Raw genomic sequence first — 17,986 nt, forward strand, 5'->3', positions numbered from 1 at the left:
CATGCTCATTCCCATTCTCACTTAAAATTACTTTAGGAGCCAAGCATTTTTATCTTGAAAAATTGAGAACTCCTTGAGATTTCTAGGAGTGTTTATGAACCATCAAAAACTGAAATCTAGGAGGCCAGCAGGTAGTGTGGTGGTTAAGGCACTGGATTCCCACATGGCTGACCACAGCTTGAGTCCAGCACTTGGTGGCTTTCTCTCCTCACTTTCTTCCCCTCGCCATAGTGCATATGCCCTATAGCAAATTTAAAGCTAATAATAATATATAAAATTAGATAGGTATTTTAAAAAACTGAAATTTAAATCTTTTAAGATTTATTTATTTATCATTTTTTAAAAATGTGGTACAGGGCACATGTGCTCACCAGGGACAGATAAAGAGAGAGAGAGGAAGTAAGAAAGCAAACCACCAGGTCCAGTACTGGAACCATGGTCAGCCATGTGGGAGTCCAGCCCCTTAATCACTATGCCACCTGCTGGCCCCAAAATCTAAATCTTAAAGACCATTCTGAGTTCAAGAAAACACTTCCCTAACTTTTTTTTTTTGGGGGGGGGGTGGAGGTTTTCGCTACAGGGTGCGTGTGCTCGCCAGAAGAGAGAGACAGAGAGACAGAAATCAAGAAATCAGCCCCCAGGGGGGATGGCCCACTGCAATCCCTCCTCCTTGGGATCTTGGGCACGCACCCGGCATGAGTTTAAGCCACTGGGTCCAGGACTCAAACCGCAGTCGACTACATGGGAGTTCAGCAATATAGCCATTACACTAACTGCTGGTCCCTTCCCTAACATATTTTAATGCAAAGAAATGAAACTACAATCTAACTGGTTTTTGCAGAGCTGAGGAATCTCTTCCATCAAGGGGTGCTAACTGACAGGACATAAAAATATGACTGTCCCAAATTTTTAAAAATACATTATAGGTTAAGTCTTTTTTAAATAGAAAAATGCAGCATATTCTACAAGTCTGATTTTAATTTAAGACAGGAACATAACATTTATGAAAGGTAACCAGGAGAATGTAGCTGGGAAATGAAGCACTGGGTGAAAAGATAAAACACTCATGCATTCTGGTTTTTACTGAGTAACATTTTCACCATACTGCTGCTTAGAAAAAAAATAGGTGAAAATGTTATTGTCATACTGCATTTTGGCAGCCCTTTATGTAAATACACCAAAATATGGTAACATTAAATCTAAATTCAAATAAGTTGTGGGCCCACAGACTACACACTCTTTGTGCAAAACTGATTAGCTTATTAGAAACAATAGTACAGGTAACTTAGTACTTTTCTAAACTTTTTGGTTTCATAAACTTACATAGTGTTTTAATCAGAAACATTACTGTTATTTTCATATCATCAAGGTATTTATAGTCATTTTGTATTAAAAGTAGGAACTGACCAGTAGGTGGCATGATAGTTAAGGCACTGGATTCTACATGGTCAACTCTGTGGTTAGAATCCCAGACCCAGGGGCTTGAAAAACATGCCTGGCACATGTGCATGCATACCCAAAAATCCATAAAAGAAAACAGAGAACAGATTGTGGCATGGCCGACCTCCCTGGAGGGTGGTTTCTCACTGTCCTTCTCTCTCTCTCTCCAGTAGGTACCATATGGCAAAAATCTAAAAGAAAAGGAACTGTTTGGCTTAATGTTATTAAAAATATTCAAAGCAGAGGGACCAGTTAGCGTAATTGCTATGTCGCTGGACTCCCACGTAGTTAACCGTGGTTCACGTCCCGGACCCAGTGGCTTAAAACTCATACTGGGCGCGCGTGTGTGCATGCCCAAGATCCCAAGAGGAGAATGGAGAAGAAGGAATTGCAGCGTGGCCATCCCCCCTGGGGGGAGATTTCTCACTTTCTGTCTCTTTGTCTGTCTCTGTCTGGCGAGTGCACGCACCCTATAGCGAAAACCTTTTCAAAACAAAAATATATATATATATTCAAAGCAGGGTCCACCAGAAGACATAATGGTTACATTGCTGGACTCCCACATAATTAACCACAGTTCAAGTCCCAGACCTGGTTGCTTAAAACTCTCACCAGGCACATGAGCATAAGTGCTCAAAATCCTGAGAAGAGAATGGAGGAGAAAGGGATTGCGGGGCGGCCATGCCCCCAAGGGGTGATGTCTTGCTTTCTGTTTCTCTGTCTCTCTAGCAAGCACACCCGCCCTATAGCAAAGATTTCTCTCTAAAAAATTATATATATAGATATATGTATATACATACACACACACACACACATATATGCTCAAAATAAATAAGTATATTAAGTAACCTCTTGATCTGTATCTTGAATACTTTCCGGTGACAATGAAGAACATGGTGCTTCCAAAATCTGAAAGAAAAGTAATTTTATTAGGTAAAAATACAGTATAAAGAGTAGGACTTGTCAATCATGGTATTATTAACCTTTGTGGTCAGATATTTCATTTGGGGGGCTGTCTGATACAATGTAGTATATTAAGAGCAATCCTGCCCTCTTACCCACAGGACGTCAGCAGCAGTAACCATCTGTCCAAACCCCTTAGACAGCCCATGGTGACCAAGCAGGGTGCTGTGCATGGTAGCTAAGGCTGCATAGGAAGCCTGGTTCAGTTAGCGGCCCAACCCAAACAGCCTGGCATGGCAGCACACATCTCTGTTCCTAGTTAACTGGGAGGATGAGGCAGGAGGACGGGAACTTAACAAGACCATGTGAAAAATACCTCTCTCTTCCCCCTTCTCCCTGATTTAAAAAATTTCTTAAAGTAAATATATAGGGAACCAGCAGTTAGCATAATGGCTATGTCGCTGGACTCCCACGTAGTCGACTGCAGTTCGTGTCCCGGACCCGGTGGCTTAAAACTCACGCCGGGCACGTGTGCGTGCATGCCCAAGATCCCGAGAGGAGAATGGAGGAGAAAGGATTGCGGCGTGACCATCACCCCTGGGGGGTGACTTCTTGCTTTCTGTCTCTCTGTCTCTGTCTGTCTGTCTGGTGAGCGCATGCGCCCTATAGCAAAAACCTCTTAAAAAAAAAAAAAGTAAATATATAAATAACTCTCCAGGAATAGCCAAATTTCCCGAGGGGTGAGACTGTCCCCTGATGAAAAATAGCTGCTAGGATAGAAAAACCTCATAGGTCACCCACAGCACACTGGTTGAGCACAGTGGTTGACTGCACTGTGTAGGGATAAGGAGTTCATGTGGTTGACCATGGTTCAGGGGCATGCCCTGGCAGCTTGCAAAATATGCCGAGCTCATGTGTGCTGCTGGGTTGCATGTCTAGGATCTTGACAGGGCTGCATGAAATCTGGCTAAACTACGACGCTTTGAGGCTGGCCCTATGTCTTACTAAATATTTAGATTCTCCTACACTAAAAAGTGCCAAGCAAGCTGGAGATTATGATCGGCACTTTCTGCAGCTTCTGATATCCTAAGTCTCTTCATTCTTCCTTAGGTCACTACTATCCTTTGTTCTCTTTGACCAGTGACTTTGATAAATTTTCCATCGCTCAACAATTCAGAAAAGCTCACGTCAGCTGGCCCTGCAAACTTCTCTCTAGTAAATGAAAGTCCTAGGGGACATTTCACTGTTTGCCTTCCTCTACCACGCTGTATTAAATGCATGGATTGGGATAAAGCCTTTCTGAGGATGACAAAAAAGGAATATCAATAATAAGGATAATAATGGTTTTATCAACCAAAGTGATTCTAACTGAAAAAGATTACATATTGTTTCCCTGATTATGCTTCAGTGGCCCTCATCAATCTATAGAACACAAGAAAAAACAAAGCTGAGAAGCCTTGATCCCCAAATCCTGAAACTCAAAATGCTCCAAAACTCAAAACTTTTTGTGAATCAACATAATGCCTCGAGTGGAAAATTCCATACCTGACCTCATGTGGTGGTTGCAAGTAAAACACTGTGGTACAAAAACTTTGTGTAAAATTACCTTCAACCTATGTGTGTAAGATAGGAGGGCCAACTGCTGGTGTAGTGGTTAAGGTGGTTGGATTCCATAGGGCCAGCTGTGGGGTTCAAATCCTAGACCCAGCAGCTTCGGAAATGTGCTGGGCATGTGGTTATGCATGCCCAAAATCCCAAAAGGAGGGAGAAAAGCAAGGCAAGAAACTGCAGCTTGACCATTCTCCATAGAAGGTATTTTCTCACTTTCTCTGTCTCTCTCCACCAAGTGCATATACACTGTGCAATTTTGTCAAAAGGTATATATAAAAAATACTGAATTTCATACTTAGCCTTGGGTCACATCCCAAGATGCATTATTATGTATTTGTGTAAATATTCTAAAATCTGAAAAGTCTGAAATTTAAAAACCTTTGGTGACAAGTACTTCAGATGAGGGATACTAAACCTGTACAGTCTTCCCCATGAGATACAAAATCATCCATGGTCTGGATGCTGGCTTCCTCTCCAACTTCCAGAGTCTCTACACATCTCAATTCTAACAATACAAACCTGGGTGCTCTTGTACCTACTTCCATGTCATTTCACAAGTCTAGGCCAACACACAGTGACCCTGGCTAGACAGCACTTCTATTCTTTGCTCTATACATTTTCCAAGACTACCTCAGGGAGCCCTTCCTTAACCTATCCAGGGATTATAACATCACACCTACTTTTAGAGCACTGAGATTTACTTCACTGTAGATTTATTTCACTGTTTAACTGATCTGCCTCCATGGAAGTGCTTTTTTTTTTTTTTTTTTTATTTGCTAGAGGATGTATGTGTAGAAGAGAAAGAGAGAGAGAAAGTAAGAAAGTAGCCTCCATGGAGGATGGCCACCCTGGATCCCTATTCCTCCCTTTCTCCTTTTGGGATTTTGGGCATACATGCACACATACACACCCAGTATGCTTTTAAGCCTCTAGGTCCAGGACTTGAGCTGTGCAATCCACCATGTGGGATGGAACTACCCTGACTACCACCACACTGGCTGGCTCTTTTATTTCCCTTGGTTTTGCATAGGGCACATGTGTTCACCAGAGATAGAAAGAAGTGAGAAAGCATCCACCATGGGGAATAGTCAGGTCACCCTACAATTCCTTCTCTTCCATTTCTCCCTCCTTTCGTAATTTCTGGCATAGACACACTGGTCCAGTATGTTTCCCAAGATGATGGGTGCAGGACTTGAACCACAGTTGGCCATATGGGATCTAGCTGCCTTAATAACCATGTCATGGCTGGCCCCTTTGGGACTTCTCAAGGGTAAAAATTATCTTTTTCATGTCTAATCTTTAGCATCTAGAAAAGAGCCTGATATACAAGACATACCTTTAGTTAATTCCTACCTCACAGGCTTATAAATAGTAAACGGAATGCTGTTTTCAAAAATGACCTATAAGAACTAGCGAATGGTGTGGTGAGTAAGGTGTTATATTCCCACGTGAGACTGTGGTTCAAGTCCCAGACTTGAAAATGCATGTATACATGTGCATGCCCACGTATACACACCCTGTGTGATTTTCACTTGAAAATCACACAGGGTGTGTATACATGAATGCCCAAAATCCCAGGAGGAGAATGGAAGAGAAGGGACTGTGGTGTGGCCATCTCCCCTGGGAGGTGATTTCTCACTTTCCTTCTCTCTTTCTCTGGTGGTAAGAAAAACAATAAATAAAAAGTAAAAATAGCCTATTAATAATCATAAATCCCTCTAACACTGATGTACAATGTGGGGGAATATTGCAAACTGAGGTCATCTATATTAAAGGACTATAACATCTTAGAAACAAAAGTTATTTTCTCTTTAGGAATGCATAGCAGAATTACTAAATAACGAGATCACCAAACCCAGAAATTTCAATTATTTTCTTGTAATGTACACAAATTATTTCAGGAAAGTAATTACCTACAGAGGAAGTAATAAGTAAAACAAAACAAGAAGCATGGTATTAAGATGATTTTCTAATGTCATTAATATGCTGAAGACACCATATGCAAGATATGGACAATATTTACTTGCTGCTCCTGTGTCTAAATGACTATAAGCACAGAGGATGGCAGGTGAAGGCAGAGGGAGAGAGCCCTATAGCAGCATTTATAATCCATTCTCACAAGAGCTGGGCCTTGTGCACTCTCACAAGACAGCATTAATCCACTCAATAGGCAGCACCACCATGATCCAGTCACCACTCACCAGGTCTCACCAACCCCCAACTGCATTGCATTGTCAACCAAATTGCAAAGCACAAGCCTTGAGTTCACGTGTCCAAAGCAGCATCCTCTAAACCATAACATGTACTGAACAAGGAAATGCCAAGCAATGACACAATGATGATCAGTGAACACACTGGCAACTTCGAGGACCTTCTTTACTGTAGGGAATTATTTATAACATATGAAGAATAAGTTTTTTCCCCTTTAAGAAAGCAGTATAAAGAATAAGTGCATTTTTTCCCCTTTGAACTCTCTTTCGAGTTCACTTGACCTAAAAATACGCCCTCTCAAGTTCTCCTGGCCTCCTTAGATATAATCCTCCATTTCCAAAAGAAATACCTTAATACTGCAATCCACAGCTTTAATACATAAAAGGAGGTAGCCTTACTCACTTGTTTATAAGCAGTCTTTCAATTTAACAGCTTCCAAAGTTCTGAAGTTCCTAAGTTTTTGGGGTTGTTTTGGAGAGGTTTTCACTATAGGGCACATGCGCTCGCCAGAAAGACAGAGAGACAAAAAGCAAGAAATCACCCCCGGGGGATGGCCACGCCACAATCCCTTCTCCTCTCGGGACCTTGGGCACACACGCACACGCGCCCAGTGTGAGTTTTAAGCCACTGGGTCCGGGACTCGAACTGCGGTCAACTACATGGGAGTCCAGCGATATAGCCATTACGTTAACTGCTGGTCCCTGAAGTTCCTAAGTTTTATAAATTTTCTTAAAGGTAAATAATTGTATTTGTTATAGAAGCAAAGCACCTAGAAATTCTCCAAGAAAACCACAAATGCCAATTCAGTACATAACTTGGAAGCAAAACAAATGTGCCACACTTTCCAGCCTGGAACTCTGCTCATGCACGCAGTTCCATCTTCCCAAAATACCCCCGTTTATCCCGTCCTGCCCCACTACATCTTCCCACGCGTAACTTCTACTCAACTGTTAGTCTTCAGTTTAAATGTTACCCCTCCAGTAAGCCTTTATTAACTAATCCCTTCTTGGTGTACCAAGGTTACAATAATCGCCTCCTGTGGGTTCTCATATTAAGTAATAAATATCTCACTTGTGAACATATTTAAGGCAATCACTTGTGTTTCTCCTCACATAAATAAGGCTCTGAAAATAGAGACTGCACGTTCCTTACAGATGATTTTGTTGCAGTGCCTGGCATACACTGGTGCTGAGAAAATAATTTGTTGAAGGAACTGTTCAGAATATTAACCCTTGGGGGGGAAAATTAACCCTTGAATATTCTCTAGCAATTGGAGTTAGAGAAGACCTTGAGATTGTTACAGTATTTTCTTTTTAAAGGACTATATGTAACTACTACTTCCTACATTTTTACACATTGCTTTCTATTACAGTCTCTTGTTTTTGTTTTATTTACTTACTGAGAAAAGAGAGAGGAGAGACAGGCGCTCTGGACAGGGTCTTCATGCTGTGATCCTGCCCCTGTCCCTGCAGTCAGCCAAGATCACAGAGCACTTGATGTGCTCAGATAGGCCTGAACCCAGAGCCTACTTTACGGCCTCCAGCACTGCGCAGCAGCGCCTTCCCACGTACACTACTGCTTGTGCCACTCCAGCTGGGCCTATTATGAACCCTTGAGAGCTGCTAGATAGCTTTCTAGGAAGGTGGAATTAAACCAACAGACACCCTTCTTGACTAAATTTGAATTAGCCCTTTATGACTACTGCCAGTAATAAAAACAACTCAAACCTGACTACATTCAAACTCTCCACTAAAACCTGTATTCCTGGGGCCAGAAGGAGGCACAGAGGTTGAAGCAGCTGGATCCCATGTAGCCAATTGTGTGGGTAGAGTCCTGTACCCAGGGAAGAGAAAAATACACCAGGCCCATGTACATGCATGCCAAAAACCTTAAGAGAATGGAGGAGAAGGGATTACAGAACGGCCATCCCCCTGGGGGAAGGGGTGATTTCTTGCTTTCTATCCCTATCGCTCCCCCATCCCCCTTACACATGCATCTTATAGCAAAACTTGAAAAACAAAACAAAACAAAATCCTCTGTTCCTCATTCTGTTCTTCCTTACCTGAGTTAGGTTTTCACTAGAATTTGAATCATAATTTTCCTGATGTTCACGATGATATTTTCTTTTCCACTCATGCACATTCTTCTTATATGTGGAATCTGAAAATAAACGTTTGCTTCTGTGCCTAGTCAAGTTTAACAAAGCCTGGGAACTTTCCAAAAATTTATTCTTCTGTTCAGTCACTGACTTGCTAGAATCTGAACTGAAGACATTCTCTTCTACAGGTTTCTGGAGGCCATCACGGGATTTTGTCGGGATTTTGAAACTGATCTTCCTTCTAGATTCAAAAGGTTCCTTAATTATCTTGTTGGGACTACAATCCTGAGAAGATTGGCTTTGCTGGCAATTCTCCAAGACACATTTCTCAGAACTATCTCTAAACTTACTGCTCCTTTCTTTCTGAAGGTCTTTCACCTTCTCCTTTTGAGCAAGTAAGTGATGCCATTTCTTTTCACTTGCCAGGCCTTCAGCTTTAGATTTCATATCTTTGACAGTACGAGGGCTGCTAAGGTTCTTGATTCCATGATCAGGTTTACCTCTCATATTTGTCAATTTAGTATCTTTAAGTTCAAAATCTACACATTTACTTGTATGTTTTTTAGTTCCATTTGAAGAAGGACTCTGAGAAATAATTGGATTATCATTTGATGATGATGATGCTTTCTGAAGCTTAATTGGTCCTTGGGATAAACAACTGCTTTTTGGCCTCTTTCTTGAAGAGTCATTCAATCTGTAAAGCAGCACAGAAACCTGGGTTACATTTCAATGATATATTATGCTGCACTGTCACATTTTAGTTAGAGATGACAGAACTGGGCTGGCACCAAACTTCATAAAAAGAAGTGGCGGGACCAGCAGGTGGCGTAGTGGTTAAGGCACTAGACTACCACACAGCTGACCACAGCTGGAATCCTGGACCTGGAGGCTGACTCACACCTGGAGCATGTGTGTGCATGCCCAAAATTCCAAGAGGAGAACAGAAGAGAAGAAACTGTGGCATGGCAATCCCCTAGAAGCAGTGATTTCTCACTTTGTCTCTGTCTCTCTGTACACCCCCTAGAGCAAAAATCTCCCTCTCTCAAAAGCAAGAAATGGCAACATTGAGAATGAAGCAGAAAGGACTACTTAAGAGATGATGTAGAAATAATTGGTTTGCACTTTAGGGGGGAAAAATTATAACTTTATATAATACCAGACAACATAAATTCTAAATGGATTAAACACATAAGTGCAAAACTGTTATTATTATCTGGATTTTTTACAAATTATTATTATACAAGTTGCTACACCTCATATTAAACCTTTAAAAATTAGAGGGGAGCAAAGGGAATGTTTATCTGATTTCCTAACAGAGACTTCCTAAACTTAACAACAGTGAATGAAATTTAAAAACAAACAAAAAGGGGCTGACAGGTAGCATGGTGGTTAAGGCAATGGATCCCACACGACTGGCTGCAACGTGCTCAAGTACCAGACTAGCACCTTGAAAATCATCCCAGGTGTGTGTGCATGAGTGCCCAAAATCCTGAGAGGAAAATGGAAGAGAAGGCATTTCAGCATGGCCATCCCCCTGGGGGTGATTTCTCACTGTCCCTCCCTCTGCCTCTCTCCAGCCAAGTGCATGAACCCTATGGCAAAAACCGTAAACAAACAAACAAGCCCTGATAGGGATATAATTATTCACTTTAAAACTATAGGGGCTGGGAGGCGGTATGGAGGACAAGGCAGCTGGATCCCCTATGCCAATTTCACAGTTAGAATCCCAGACCCAGTGGCTTAAAGAATGCACTGGGCACATGTGCATGTGTGCCCAAAAGCCTGAAAAGAGAATGGAGGAGAAAGGACTGCGGCGTGGCTATTCCTCTGCTCCCCTGCCCCAGGGGGCAGATGGAGATTCCTCACTTTCTCTCTCTCTGTCTCTCCAGCAAGCATACACACTCTACAGCAAAACTTAAAAAAAAAAAAAAACCTTAGCATACTAAAGAGAAATAAGCATTAAAGAACTGGGAAAAGTTATTTGTTAGAAAGATAACAGTTTACTAGCCTTAAAAGATCCAAAGTTCATTAAAAAGTACTAAGACTTGCAGGGCCAGCAGGTGGTATACTGTTTAAGGCACTATATTCCCACGTGGCTAACTGTGGTTCGAGTTTTCAGACCCAAAGTTTTGAAACTTGCAACAGGCACATGTGCATGTGTACCCAAAATCCCAAGAGGAGAATGGAGAAGGGATTGTTATGTGGCCATCCCTCTGGAGAATGATTTGTCACTTTCTATCTCTGTCTCTCCAGTGAGTGTGCATGCCCCATAGCAAAATCTCGTAAAAAAAAAAAGTACTAAGACTCTAAGACTTGGGCCAGCAGGTGATACAAAGGTTAAGGGGGCTAAATCCCACATGGCTAACTGAGTGGTTTGAGTCCTGGACCCAAGGCTTGAAAAACACACCAAGTGTGTATGTGTGCATGCTCAGTATCCTGAAAGGATAATGGAGGAAAAGCGACTGCAGTGTGGCCATCTCCCTGGAGAGTGATTTCTCACACACACACACACACACACACACCCTGCCGGTCTCTCTTTTGTGAGTGCATGTGCTCCACAGCAAACTTTAAAAAAAAAAGGATTAAGACTCTGGGATGGGAAATAAACAGAAAATTAATAAAAGACAATGGCTAGTAAACATCTGAAAAAGAAGGGTTGACTTCCGTAGTAATCACAGACATACTAATTGTAGCATTTTCTTCCATCAAATTAGCAAAGATTTTATAATAACAATAAATATGGACAAAGGGTTGTAAAATGGACCCTCTCATTTGCTGCTGGTGAAAATGCAAGATGATATGTAGCAGCTCTATAAAGGAAATTGGTAATATAAATTAAGAGTTTGGAAATTTCATACTCTGACTTCTCATAATTCCTACTTTAGACATCTGTATAAAGGTGAAAAAAATCAGGTGAAATAAACTAAAAGATAGATAAAAAGATATTCAATTCAGGATTATTTGTAGCAACAAGAAATCAGGTGGCCCTTGTCAGCAGCTGGCATGGTGATTAAGGCACTAGACTCCCACATAGCCAAACGTGGTTTGAGTCCCAGACTTGGCAGCTTGAAAGTCACACTGGGTATGTGTATGTATGTGAGCCTGAAATCCCAGGAAAATGGAAGAGAAGGGACTGCCACGTGGCCATCCCCTCGGGCGGTGATTTCCTATAATCTTTCCCTCTTTCTCTGGCGAGCATGAGCACAAATCTTAAAAAGAATGTACAGTAATATTAAGAAAAATAATCAGCACCAGCTCCGTGGCACACTGGTAATGCACTACTCAAGAGAAATCAGATTCTATATGGTGAACACAGTTTGAATCTCCGGCTCGGATGGCCTGAAATATGCTAAGCACATATGTAAGTGCCCAAGATCTAACAGGCTGGAGGACTGGACAGGGTAGTAACATGACCAGACCCAGCAGAGGTTGGTCCTTTCTCTCTCACACACACACTCTCATGTACCTGCTCACATTCCCTATCACAAATGAAGAAGAAAAAAACAGAAAATTCAATAATCATAACCTATGATAAAGTTAATGATATAAGCATGCAAAACAATACTAATACGGTAAATAAAATCCAAATCTAAGAGCCAGCAAGTAGCATGGTGGTTAAGGCTCTGGACTGCCACATAGCCAACTGCAGTTTGAGTCCCAGAGCCAGTGACTTGCTTTCTCACTTTCCCTCTCTCTAACTCTCTCTTGCTCTGTTTCTCTCTCTGGTGAGCACATGTGCCGTACAGCAAATTAAAAATATACATTATATTATATATTTATATAGAGTTTATACATAATGTTACATTTATTATAATTTTATATATTACATATTATATATAATATTAATATATAATAAAATATATATTCAAATGAATACTTCTTTTTTAAACAATCCAAATCTAAATATTTAGTCTCACAGCTCTAAGACATAAAAGTAAAAAAAAAAAAAACAAGAAAAAGAAGGAATTTACCTTTTTGGTTCCTGTTTTCTTTTTGTATTACAGTACAGAACATCTGCATGATCTGGTTTCTGAAATTAAAAAAAGTTTATTACTTAGGAAATATGATTGTACACTGGTACTATAGTTACAAAGAAAGATTAGAAGACAATATATATTTTCCATAGCTGTGTATTAGTGAATAGTCTGACAAAATAATTAACTTAACCCTCCAATAAGCTAATAAAAGAGATACTATCATCATCTGTATTTTATGGATAAAAGCAATGCTCAAACAGAGGTAGATATCTTCCACCAACACCGCAAAGCAAGTCAGTAGCAGAACCACGATTTGAAATCAGACTTGTCTGACCCTACTAAACCATCTTGTCTATGTACTGTGGGGACAGGATCACGAGAAAGACAAGAGAAGACATAAGATATCCTCAAGAGCTTAAAGGGGACCAGCAGTTAACATAATGGCTATGTCGCTGGACTCCCACGTAGTTGACCGCGGTTCGAGTCCTGGACTCAGTGGCTTAAACTCACACCAGGTGTGTATGCATGCGTGCCCAAGATCCCGAGAGGAGAACAAGTAAATTCTTAAAATCACAATTGTGCATGTCTGTTTCTCTCATATTCCCCACAACCTGTAGCAATCCTAAATATACACTCCACTGCAACTCAAACATGGTGAGTTCTTCACCAGTCACCCAGATTAGCTAATGTGCTTAATCTGTCATCATGGCTTCTATTATTTGTGGAAGAGTAGGAAGAACTCTGGACTTGATTTTGTTGTTGTATACAGTTCTCTGACCTCGGACAAATCATTTAACCCTCTGGATCTCAATGAAAATGTAAGCAATATACAGTCACGGGCCACATGACGATCTTTCAGACAGTGACAGATCGGATATACAACAGTGGTCTATTCATTATAGGCTCTATCATATAGACTAGGTATGTACTAGGTTATATCACTAAGTTTAAATGACAGTATAAGTACACGCTATAATGTTTACATAATGACAAGATCGCCTAAGGATACATTTCTTAGAAATGCATCCCTATTGCCAAGTGACACATGATGGTATCTGCCTTGGCTACCTCAAAAGGAGACCATAAACACAAATATAACTGTATATCTGAGAAGACTTAAAAACTGTCTAAAATTGGGGCCAGCAGGTGGCATGGTAGTTAAAGGTGCTGAATTCTCACACGGCCATCAGCGGTTCGAATCCCAGACCTGATGGCTTGCTTTCTTGCTTTCTCTTTCTCTGTGTCTCTGTCTCTGTCTGGTCAAATTTAAAAATGATAATAACAATTGTAGTTAAATAAATAAACCATTCTTTAAAAAAAAAAAAACTGTCTGAAGTTATATCCACGTTGTCTAATTCCACATGGTTCTGTCAAACAGCATAAGAAATAAAGAACATAATAAACGCTTTTTGGTGAGTAGAAGGAAAAGGAAACTGGCTTAGCTTCCATTGGCTATCAAAAACTAAGTACAGGCCTAGCCATGGGGCACACACATGGAGCCTCATAGAAGAACGCAGTTCCGATCCTAGGCTGGCCTAGAAGACGACACATGCTGTGATGCTGGCTGGCCAGGAGGTGAGTCACAGCATGACGAGACCCTGTTGGGGGTGTCTATTCCCTTTTCTCTCTGTCTCTCTCTCAAAAGAAATAAACTTTCAAAAAATTATGGAAAAGTAGTGGGAAAAAATTTTTATCCTAACCCCCCTAACTACACATTTAAATAATTTTTATTTATATTTAAATAAGGAAGTTAGTTATGGAATCAAACCACTCACCAGTTTTCTCTTCTCTGATGAAGCTGATCTTACAGCATAAGCTGAACTAGTAGAACTTGCTGAGGTTTTTTTCTCTTTCTTGTCCTAATAATGCCATTTGGAAAAAGAAACCCAAAATAAGAAAAGCACAAAATAAAAAATTTTTAAAAGCATAAAATAAAGCACAGTATAAAACAATATTATTTTATCACTGTTATTATAAATCAACATTTCCAGTCAATAATAAACTTCGAAGGGGAACGACATTTAAAGAATCATATACTTTGCTAAAAGGAAGGGAGGCTCAAGTAGAAGGGAAACTTAAGTAGATATCAAAAGTCTTCAGTGGGGACCGACAGGTGGCATGGTGGTTAAGGTGCTGGACTTCTACATAGTTGACTGCAGTTCAGGTCCCAGACCTGGTAGTTTGCTTTCTCACTTTCCCTCTCTTTCTGTCTCTCTCTCTCTCTGGTCAAATTTAAATAATAATGATAAAAATAATAAATAAAATACTTTTTTAAAAATGTGCTCAGTGTTTGTAATTAGAGATGACATCAGATACAGGGATTATTGTAGAATGCCTGACAGTTCAGAAAAGGAGGTGATGAAGGGGTACTACCAGGGTGAGATTCAGTCTTCCAGAAAGCAAAACCATGTATCCAGTTATTTTTGAGTGCATCCTGAATTCAAGAGAGCCCCAAGACAAACTTGTTTAGAGTACCTACCATGGACCCAAGATGTTTTAGACAGCAGAGAGAGAATAATAAAGAAGCAATAAAAGTCCCTGCTTTCACAGAGATTAAAATATAAGGGGCTGGCAAGTGGTGTGGTGGTTAAGGATGCTGGACTCCCACATGGTCAACTGCAGTTCGAGTCCTGGACCTGGCGGCTTGCTTTCTCACTTTCTCTTTTTCTCTCTCTCACACACTCTTGCTTAGTCCCTCTCTGGTCAAATAAAAATAAATATATAAATAAATAAAGTTAAATAAAATAATTATTTTTTAAAAATCTAATATAAGAATTTACAAATAAGTAATAAATATAGTTAGATGATGCTAAGGGAAAAAAATTAAGCAGGAATGCCTGGAGCTGGGCTTGAGGGAAAGTAAGATTTCCAATTTTAAATAGTGCAATCCAAAAAGATCCCAAAACCTTGACAACTGTATGGAGACACAAACTAAGTGAAAATACAATGTGACTATCTAGCAAAAGAGTTTTCAATTCAAAGGGAATGCTAGCAAAAGCAAAGCCCCAAATTCCAGAGAAAGGAATGTGCCTGGCTTGTTGAATCAACAGTAAGGAAGCCATGGAGTGGAAAAACAAACAGAAAGAGTAGTGACAAGGAGATGAAGAGTTGAGTTAAGTAGCTTTGTCAGAATTTAGTTTTTACTGTGAAAGAAGTGGAAAACTGCAAGAAAGTACTCGGCAGAGGGGTTACATGATTGGACTTACATTTTATTAGGACCACCTGGCTGCCACGTAGAAAACAGACAAAGGCAGAAGCAAGGAGATCAACTTAGAAGCTATCTGAATAATCTAGGGCAACAAGTTGATTGCTTGGCTCAAGGTGGTAGCAGCAGAAGAGAAAGTCAGACTTTTTTTTTTTTTTTTTTTTTTTTTTAAGAGAGAGATTTGTGCTATTGGGCATATGGGCTCATGGGAGACACAGTGAGAGACAGAAAGCCAGAAAGCAGCCCCCAGGGGGAATGGCCAAGATGCAATCCCCTCTCCATTATCCTCTCAGGATTTTGGGTAAATAGACTCTTAATATAGTACAAAGAAAAAGCCATGGAGCCTGCAGGCAATATAGTTGTTAAGGCACTGGACTTGCACATGGTCGATCAGAGTTTGAGTTCCTGACCCAGTGGTTTGAAAATGAAACTGAGCAAGGACCCCCTAATGTATTTTCTAAGGTTCTTGAAATATGAGTCCGTATACATTGTAATGGCCCAGAATAAGGAGTAAGTCCTCAGACTCTGGTTCTGATAATGACCAACATGGACCATGAATGAGGGTCATTTGACCTCTAAAACTCTCACTTAAAGGAAAGGTAAGGTTTTCATTTCAATATGCAAGATGTTTTGTAGGCTGAAAACTGCTGGTTGTGAGCTCAGAGACTCTAGGCTGAATGGCTCCAGAAACCTGAAGAGAAATTTAAGTATCTAAGGCCTCAAGAACGCCTATGAGATGATCAAGAATGCCCATGAGATGATCACGCCCTGTTGAACCAATCACTGAACTGATCATGCACCTGGGACCTCTGCCCCTAATTTTGCCCTTAAAAACGCATGTGGGGAACATCTCGGAGAGACCGGGTCTTTTCAGCATGAGCTGCCCACTATCCCTCCTTTGTGCTTTGCAATAAAGCTGTACTTTCCTTCATCGCACCATGTGCCTACGGTTTGGTTTTAAAGCGCTTGGGTGAGTGAACCTGATTTGGTTTCGGTAACAAAAATTACGCTGGTGAGCATGTGCACCCAAAATCCCAGGGGAAGAATGGAGGAAGAGGGAGTGTGTGTGGGCAGCCCACCTGGGAGGTGATTTTTCTCTTTCTCTCTCTCTTTTGTGAGCACACAAGCCCTATGGCAAAAATCTAAAAAAAAATTTTTAAAAAAAGAAGAGGAGGAAGAGCAAAGAACACTGAGACACAGTCACCAGTGAGGAGAAAAATCAGGTGAGTATGATGTCTCAAATGCTAAGGAAAGAAAGTATTTCAAAGAAAAGGCATAATTAGCTATGTCAGCTAGCTAATCATGTAAGTCAGAAAATAACGAGAGTGGTAAAAGTAAATGGCTATGGCTTCTCCTAGGTCAGCTGGGTAGAACAAAAATACTTGCATACCTCATTGTAAAACTGAAAGGTATTTAATTCATTACACAAAACTATATTATTAAAAAAGTTATCTTTAGGCCAGTAAATCAAAATTCTTACTTCATCAGAGGTGGATGATGATGTGGTACATCTTCTCTGAGACGTCTCTTTTTTTCTACAGGGTTCCTTATTGGACATTTTGAAAAGCTAAAATAAGCATAAGAAAACATATTTTTTACCATAATAAGAAATACATTAGAAATTATCCTTCTTTCAGTACAGACTGGAATTTTATAAGATGATTTCCACTTTCTAACCCTTTCTAAGATAACAAGATTTTCTCTCATTGTTTTTTCCCTTCACTTAGATTTGTAACTGCCCTAAGAGAACAAAAGTGACCGTATTATACTTAGTCTTGGAATCTAAATAGATTAAAGCTTAGGAAAATTAATCCTTAACTTTTAACTTTCATTTCACAGTATTATAAAACCTAACCTTTAACCTCCTTCACAAAAGATAAAGCCTAATGCTTAACTGATGAAAATTAACAATAACCTCTCTAAGTCTTTACAGATGGCAGGCTATGAAAACAGGAAAGAGAAGATTTTATCAACTCAAGCATTGTAAAGCCAAACCTAGTTTCTAAACCGGGATCTAAGAGTTGTCTTGACTGACTCCATTTGCTTCTGCTGCCTTGTTAATCACTGCTTATCTTTAAGATCCTTGAAGAGAACAGAAACCAGTCATTCTTAGGTACATGCCAAGAAGGGAAACTGACTCCCAAGCAGCTGCTCCAATTGCTATCACATCTCTCCATGATCCTGTGAAGACATGGCTGGGCCTCCTCATCATTTTGCCCCAAGATAATGAATAACTTGTGCTTTGTTCCTCCTATGCAAGTTCTGTATCTTGTCCAGTCTGGCAGAGAAGAAAGACTGTCGTCTGTTCCCTGTGGTTGGCCTCACTGAATAAATTTCCTTATTCATCAAATTTTGTGTCTGCCGTGAAGAGCATGGATTAGGTTCCCTGAAAGAGCATCTCTGCCTGTTCAGGATCACACAAGGATCTGTTCCTCTCCGCTTCATCAACTGCGTTTTTTTCGAAAGACCCAAAATGCCAACGAGCATTTGGGTCTCCTCTCTTAAACATCAGACCAACATTCTCATCTGTCTGCAGGAATG

General features: G+C 40.4%; 1 protein-coding gene across 5 annotated transcripts in view; it reads right to left on the reverse strand.

The window, feature by feature from the left end:
- SWT1 (SWT1 RNA endoribonuclease homolog) overlaps positions 1–17,986 on the reverse strand; it is a 134,133-nt gene that overhangs the window by 108,312 nt on the left and 7,835 nt on the right. For all 5 annotated transcript variants that reach the window (XR_003548640.1, XM_027770083.1, XM_006143863.3 and 2 more), the window contains exons 2-6: positions 16,926–17,012; positions 14,016–14,099; positions 12,235–12,293; positions 8,228–8,957; positions 2,290–2,349 (exon numbers count right to left, since the gene is read on the reverse strand). Coding sequence is in view for 4 of the 5 variants with exons in the window: in XM_027770083.1 (XP_027625884.1) it covers positions 2,290–2,349; positions 8,228–8,957; positions 12,235–12,293; positions 14,016–14,099; positions 16,926–17,003 (1,011 nt within the window). In the remaining variant the exon portion in view is untranslated. The remainder of the gene's footprint in view (positions 1–2,289; positions 2,350–8,227; positions 8,958–12,234; positions 12,294–14,015; positions 14,100–16,925; positions 17,013–17,986) is intronic.

This window comes from Tupaia chinensis, unplaced genomic scaffold, assembly GCF_000334495.1.
Source record: "Tupaia chinensis unplaced genomic scaffold, TupChi_1.0 Scaffold000112_1, whole genome shotgun sequence".
NCBI lineage: Eukaryota > Metazoa > Chordata > Mammalia > Scandentia > Tupaiidae > Tupaia > Tupaia belangeri.